Here is a 7948-nt window from a genome sequence, read left to right on the forward strand (position 1 = left end):
AAAATGAAGAACACACACACAGAGACATGATCTTTACATTTATTCTTAACAAACCTAACTACCTTCAAAGGGAAGAAAGGTTCTATGACAGAATTTACAACACTTCCATTTCTCTATGGAAACGTAAGTACAAAACATGAAGTAGGCAGTGGAGGGAAGCCTGAACAAAAGGAAGTAGCTTGCTATCATTTTTTTCTTTTTTAATTTTGCTGAAAAGTGCATGTGCTTGCTAGAAAGAAACAGAGAGAGAGAGAAAGTAAGAAAGCAAGCCCTCCATACAGAATGGCCATGCCAAATCCCCTTTCCTCTGTTTCTCCTTCCTTTTGGGATTTTGAGAACACATACACATATGCCTGGCATGTTCCTAAAACCACCATATCTGGGACTCAAACTGCATAGTCAGCCATATGCAATCCAGTCCCCTTAACCATCAAGTCAGCAGGCTGGCCCTAACTTACTTCATTTGGATGTTCACTCTGACTTAGTATTGACATGTTTTCTGTCTTAAAATGACAACATATATTTGTGGGATAGAAATATCTATTGTGAAAAGATATTTTGTAAAGACTGCATTTCTATGACTAACAAAACTCTGCTCTTAGTTGACACCTTTACTATTAAATTCTAGCTTATGTAGAATAGTAAGACATGGTATTTCCTTTGTTTCTTCCTTTAGGAGTAGAAGAAAACAGTTTGGACAGTTTTGTTTTTGATACTCTGATTCCTAAACCAATTACCCAAAGGTACTTTAACTTGTTGATGGAGCATCATAGAATTATACTCTCGGGACCAAGTGGTACAGGAAAGACCTATTTAGCAAACAAACTTGCTGAATACGTAATAACCAAATCAGGGAGGAAAAAAACAGAAGATGCAATTGCCACATTTAATGTGGACCACAAGTCCAGTAAGGTAAGTCACAGGAACCATTAGAGAATAGCTGTTATTTATCAATAAATATCTTAAGCAATCAAGTGTTAAGATTGTGTGAGACTTTCATATTTATAGGGGAAAATAGTCCATCTCTTTGATTAAAACTATAATCTCATAAATGACTAAATTCTGTTTTATAAATTTGAGTAAGATTTCTGTTTGCAATGACACTTAGTTATCAAGTATTGGGAATATACAACATAAAATGAGACAGTCCCTGTTGTCTGCTTTCTCTTAAACATCTATTTCGGAAGTAGCAAAGTAAGGAGAGGTCTCTGTACACAGTGCTTTGGAAGCAAGAGGGAAGAATAACTCTTCCTGGAGGAATAGAGGTTCATAAAAAAACAGTTCTTGGTCTGGGTCTTAAAAGATAAGTAGGAATTAACTAGGGTGTTACAGCAATGAGGATTTGGGAATAATTAGAATGCTCTAGGCAGAAAATTCTGGGAACAGCAATATGCTCATGTCACATTTCTATAGGATTTGAATTTAGGAACCTTGGAAACTGAAAAATGTTCTCTTTTGCCATCAATTAATAGCTAACATGCCTGAACACTCTCAGATATTAAATAAGCATGAGGGGCTATAGTACATAGCCAGTATTTTCATATACTATGAATAAAATAAAAAAACTGTCAAAGGAGATTGTTGATGGCTACTATATTCTTTTTTTTTTTTTTTTGAGAGGTTTTTGCTATAGGGTGCGTGCTCGCCAGAAAGACAGAGAGATAGAAAGTGAGAAATCACCCTCCAGGGGCGGGTGACCATGCCTCAATCCCTTCAATTCCTTCTCTTCCATTCTCCTCTCAGGATCTTGCGCACTCGTGCACACACGCCCAGTGTGAGTTTCAGCAACTGGGTCCGGGACTTGAACCATGGTTGACTACATGGGAGTCCAGCGCCATAGCCATTACGCTAACTGCTGGTCTCCTCATGGTTACCATATTCTTAACACTAACCTAGTTTTTCCTGTAATTATTTCTTAAAGTGTGAACCAATGCAACCTGATTTTCTTTTGGGAAACTGTACCTGGTATAAACCATACCTTAAGGGAATCCTGATGATACTGGTCAGTTCATGTTTTTAAAGACATCCTGATGAGATGATCTAAACCTCTCAGAAACCTCAAGTCTGCAAATTTAAAAATAAACATAACTCCCAAAAGTAACCCAAATCCAGATATATAGTCTAGCAAACAAAATTTCATCATGGGGTAGTTCAGTAATTAAGTTAACGCTGAAAAACTGTAAGATTTAGGTTCAATTACTGAATTTCTTTGTGTCTTAACTTGCTCATCTTTAACAGAGAATATATTTAAAAAAAAACATAGAATATATTAAGTTTATGGTAAGGTCTAAGTGAGTGTGTGTGTTGGGGGGTAGAACAGTGTGAGTAGCAAGCACTGTATAAGGGTTGCCACAACTGTTAATTATAGCCCTTGGCTCCCAAAGAAGGTTTCTTACACACACACTCACGTATACTTCTTTCTTCAAAATGGTCTTATGTGTATTCTTCAAGGACAACAAGGATCTATGTAAACATGGTGGGATCACTTCAAGTTAAATAAATGTGGAATATACATGAATTCTGAATATTTCTTTAGAACTCAGAGCTATTCAAATTGTAGTTGAATCACCCATTGTCATTTCAACTAAAGAGAAACAGCATCTGAGATTGAATGCTTGACTCTCCCTCTAAGCCAAAGTAGAAAACACTACTGTTTGTTTCCTTCAGCCAGCAAGCTTAGTCCTTTCCAGTGTTTGAATTATGTATTTCCAATGCTCTTATCTTCTGCTTTTTCAGAAGAAAATCATTTGTGCCATTATTAAGCCAGTTCCATTTTTGTTTTTACAAAATAAGAAAAAGAAAGCATTGCCAAAAGTGTTTGAACAGAACTAGGAAACAATAGAAAGAATCTCATGGACAAATCATGAATTGATAGCATTCATCACCAAGAAAGCAGAAAATACCACCCAAAAAATGTCTATTATTTGTTTTATGGTTGTACGATATGAATGAACTGTCTGTAATGCTGGATACAATCATTGCCAGAGAATTTGGTCAATTCTTGCCAAAGAAAAAATTCACACTGGTTTATTTGGGAGATAAGTATAGTGAAGATGATATAAAAGAAGAGATGATAAGTTGAAATTGTGTTAGGGGTAGCTGCTAACAGTGTATTTTACTAAGGTAAAAAAAAAGGCTAATGAAGCATGAAATACTATATCATTTTCCTGAAGAAAACAAAAAAGAAAGAACTATGAAATTGCTGATGTGTTTTATACCATGCCATAGATAGTGCTGAAGAGAAAGAGCCAAAAAGCAGTTACTTATTCAAAAGAGAAAGATCAAACAATAAGCCATCAAATGAAAACATCTTCATGTTTTTGGTACCTCTGCATTTTACATTCTGTTCCTCTTCCCATACTTCAAGCCCTCCCTCAAGCTGCCAGCTGGAATATTTTGATTGAGAGCAATATACATTAAAATAAAAAGTCATACTTTGTGACATTTGATATAGCCAGCCCAGAAGGCAAGAGATGGATTTAGTAAAGAATATGTGGCCAGCTGAAGCCACTTGGAATGTTAGGTGGAAAAAGATCAGAAAACCGGGCTTGGCAGATTCATTTTTAGTGTGTCTGGAGTCAAAATCAAAGAAAGCAATGATCAACAGTTTTTATATAACAGTGGTGTTTTGTCTCTGTTTTCAAAGTATGGGATTCTTCTCATTTTCAGTGTCCATCTGGTAGATAGGCCTGCTTTTGTCTATCCAACTAGCTGTGGATATGGAACTTCTTATGCTAATGTGTAAATACCTCAATCAATCTTATCTCAACTAAGCTAGATTGGGGCTCATGGGGGTCTGTGAAAAAAAATCCTAAGATAGATAAAAAGATTCCTCATGTATATCTCCAACTGTCTATAGTTTCAGTACAATTTTCAAAAAATCTGTAAGTCTTCTCAAGACAGCGAAGAACCACATTATAATTTAATAGCACCACTTGTCCAAAAATGACCCTATGATCTCCTAATTACCAAATTCACTGCTTTGTTCTATTTTTCTGTTTCTCTCTCAACTTTCTCTCTCTGTGTCTAGTATGTTGCTATAGTTGACCTCTCCTTTCTACAATTTCTTCTAACTTTTACAATTGTCATTCTCTCCATATTGCCTTCTTATTTCCAGTAAGTTCTTTCTCAGTCTCTTTGACAGCTCTTCCTACCAGTAAATGAAAATGTTCCTCAGCATTCTGTTCCCTCTCACTTCCGCTTTCATTTGGATGACTTCCATTACATCAACTTGTGTTGACTGGTGGGGTTGATTCCAGTTGAACATTATTAGTCATGTCTGCTTTCCCAAATGTGGTGCTTTCTATTAGTTTACAAATATGTTTCTGGTCAAGTATTTGATATACATATCTAGAAATGACCATTTCAGCTCTGAAAAAATAAAAATCTTAACTCCATTCTTTTTCATATATCTCCACTGCAACTAATCTCCTACCCAAATTCATACCCTCTCTCATTTGAACCATTGCAACTATTTTCTAAGTGCTTGATTCACAATATCCCTTTAATTTCCTTTTTTCCTTTTATTGCTTTTGTCATTTGTATTGCATTAAAATTATTCACTGTTTTTCCATTGCTTTCTGCACTAGATCAAAACTATCTCATGTCCTTGTTCAATCCACTTAGTATCTCTAGACTTCAACAATTTCAGAATCCTCTTGACTGGTTTCTCTTCTCCCTTTCAAATATTTACCACATTGTTGAAACAAAATTCAGACTGTTTTACTCTGATCCCTAGGATATTCAAAGTTTCTTCTTCATTGCTGCAGGAAATGTCCAGTGACCTTACCAATTATTTAAGGCTGTAAACTTTCTTTTCTAATTTATTTACCATTGTTGACTTTCAGAAAATGTATACCACCAGGTATGTCCTACGTAAACATCAGTTTTTAAATGTGTCTGCCTTTGATTAGTATTTGCCATCTCTCTGGAAAGTTTGTTTTCATTTTTAATCACCAAAATATTGTCTAATCTTAAAAATAGAAGATTTACAGCAAAAAATATTTCTACCAGAAAGTCTTTTCTGGAAGCTGCAAGTAATCTTTACAGGCTGTAAACAAAATCTTTTTTCTATACTTTTTTGGAGTAAAATATTATTTTTGACTATGAATTATAATTATATGTGTACCTGCCTATTCTTCTATTCTACTATAAGCCTCTTGAATACATTTTTTATTTCTAACTAATAATTATTTCTGTTTATTTGCATAAATAAATTACTTTCTCCTTCTGAAAATAAAAAAATCAAACAAACATCTATGGTTCACACTTGCATACATGATAAAATCCATCTTTTTCTCCATAGAGTCAGTCTTTCTGTTTTCCCTCTCTTGTAAATACCATTCCCAAGTACCCTATTCTGAGTCTACAGGGCACATTATTTCCCAGGACACATCAAACACTCACACTTCCTAATTATTCTTTTTTATTCTTTAGGTTTGAATAGTTTTTACCCAGTGAACCCCATTGTTCTCTGAACTTTAAGACTGGATTAGATGCCTCTCTTAAGTCTCACTGTAGTGTTTTGTACATTTCACTTACCATATTGTATTGTAATTCACTTGCAGAGTTTCTTCTCTGCTTATCACCCCCAAGTTCCTAAAGTAGTGAAATATATTTTATCTCTGAATCTTTAGTGCCAAAGTACCTGGCGCATAGTAGGTGCTTGATGAAGACATGTTGAAAGAATGAATAGCTGAGTAACTGTCAGTTGAAATTCTACTTATTATAAGATTCATCTCAAATGTTACCTCTCTGTGAAGCCCCTCAGCATCACCAATTGGATCTCTCTTTGTCCTGTAGGCCACATCCATCATATAATGTTTCTCATGGAATATTTCACTTAACATTTTGTAAATTTACTTGTGTGTGTGTGCCTAGTACCCTCCCCAAACTCCAGTTACCTCTTCCATGAAACTGTAATACACACCAACTCAGTCAAATCTCTTCTCTTGACCTCGCATACTAGTAATACTTTTTTGATATTATGTTGAAATGGTTTACCATATTTAAATTGGTCCCTAACATGACATCTATTTAAGCCACCTGTGGAAGACAGTCTCATTACCCCTTTTAGCCCCTATGTCCAGAGAAATATTTTGTGCAGCTTAAAATAAATGCTAAATGTACTTGAATTCCATAATATTAGTGTTCCCTATTTTTATATCCCCCAGAGTTTGGTCTTAGGACTTAAGCATAGTAGATAGTAAATATCTTTGGGGGTTTTTTTGAGAGATTTTTGCTATAGGGCGCGTGCGCTTGCCAGACTGACAGAGAGAGACAGAGAGATAGAAAGCGAGAAATCACCCCCCAGAGGGGATGGCCACGCCACATTCCCTTCTCCTCCATTCTCCTCTCGGGATCTTGGGCATGCACGCACACGCGCCTGGCATGAGTTTTAAGCCACCGGGTCCGGGACTCAAACCACGGTCGACTACATGGGAGTCCAGCGACATAGCCATTACGCTAACTGCTGGTCCCAATAGTAAATATCTTATAAGTAAACAAATGACTTCATATAGCTAGATTAGTGTTACAAATTTTATGTTCTCTTTAAAAGTAAATTAAATTTCTAAGATTTTAAACATTCGTATTCTTTTATTTTAAGCAACATTTATTCTATGTGACTGGCTCAATGTAAAACAAATAGTACCTTATTTCTTTAATAAATTTTACATGGAGCTTAAATAAATATTACTAAATGCCTCAAAACCCTGACCATTGTTTTATCCTAATCTACTTTTAATTATAAAAGTGATATGACAGACAGAAAGAGGTTGCATCTAGAGCGAGTGGTTTACATATTTACCTGACTGCCAGAAATTGGGATCATGGAATTGTTTTTTAACCCTGAGCAAGACTTACAAATTGAAAATGTCATTGTAAATATGCAAATATTATGGAAATGCTGTTACTGATTAGGATAATTCTAAGAAACCTAATTATGTTCCTGGCCTACCCATCTGTGAGAGCAGTCAATCAGGGAACTGGTTATCATATTTAGATTAAAAGCTATTAGACAGGAATAATATCTGTAAGAAAACCAAGAAACTCAAGAAATGCTTAATGCTATTGCTAAAGGACCCAGGGAAATGCAACACATTTCATCTGTATTCAATATCACAGCAGTTGCATGCAGATTGTAAATAAATAAATAATTCACCATGCATTTTTCAAAATCCTATGGCCACAATTACCGATGTACCTCATCTAAATGAAATTAATATTAAAAGTATTAATGGAGACTGTGAGGTGCAATTTTGGATTTACCCTGTCCTTGAAATTTTAAACTTTGCAAAAACTCACTTTTATCATTGAAAGATCAAAAATAAGAACGAAGTCTCAATATTGATGTCTTATCATAAGATTTTATTTCCAGAACACATTTTAACTTTTCTTCTGAGGAAAATGTGACTGAGAAACATGTCTTCCTGTTTACAGTTTTATATTTGCTACAGGTGTTCAGAACTGGCTCTTCTTGCTTTCCTTCTTCTCTCTTTTCTTTAAAAAACTAACTATTCTCTCTGCATTACATATATGGGTTTTGCTTTGTAGAATAACATTTATACCAGTAAGGCGACCTATAACTTTGATTAAAACAAACAAACAAACAAACAAAAAAAACTGAGGTGGGGGGGAAGCAAAGCATCTGTTATTCCTCAAATATTAATTTTTGCCATCAGTATAAATTTATCATTGATGTATTTGTTTTCTTTATTTTGTTTAAGGAATTACAACAGTATCTAGCTAACCTGGCTGAACAGTGCAGTGCTGATAATAATGGCATAGAGCTCCCAGTTGTAATAATTCTTGATAATCTACATCATGTGGGCTCTTTGAGTGATATCTTCAATGGTTTCCTCAACTGTAAATACAACAAATGGTATGTTTCTCAAATGTTTTGAATAATTAATTATGAAAAATTAGTCATCAAAATCACTTTCCTGTG

At 34.9% G+C, this 7948-nt stretch overlaps 1 protein-coding gene across 1 annotated transcript in view; it reads left to right on the top strand.

Annotated features, from left to right (window-relative positions):
* NAV3 (neuron navigator 3) overlaps positions 1 to 7948 on the top strand; it is a 688714-nt gene that overhangs the window by 656960 nt on the left and 23806 nt on the right. The window contains 2 exon segments of the mRNA XM_014585711.2: positions 677 to 912; positions 7728 to 7882. Of these exon segments, the coding sequence (XP_014441197.1) occupies positions 677 to 912; positions 7728 to 7882 (391 nt within the window).

The sequence above is a fragment of the Tupaia chinensis genome, unplaced genomic scaffold, assembly GCF_000334495.1.
Source record: "Tupaia chinensis unplaced genomic scaffold, TupChi_1.0 Scaffold000085_1, whole genome shotgun sequence".
NCBI lineage: Eukaryota > Metazoa > Chordata > Mammalia > Scandentia > Tupaiidae > Tupaia > Tupaia belangeri.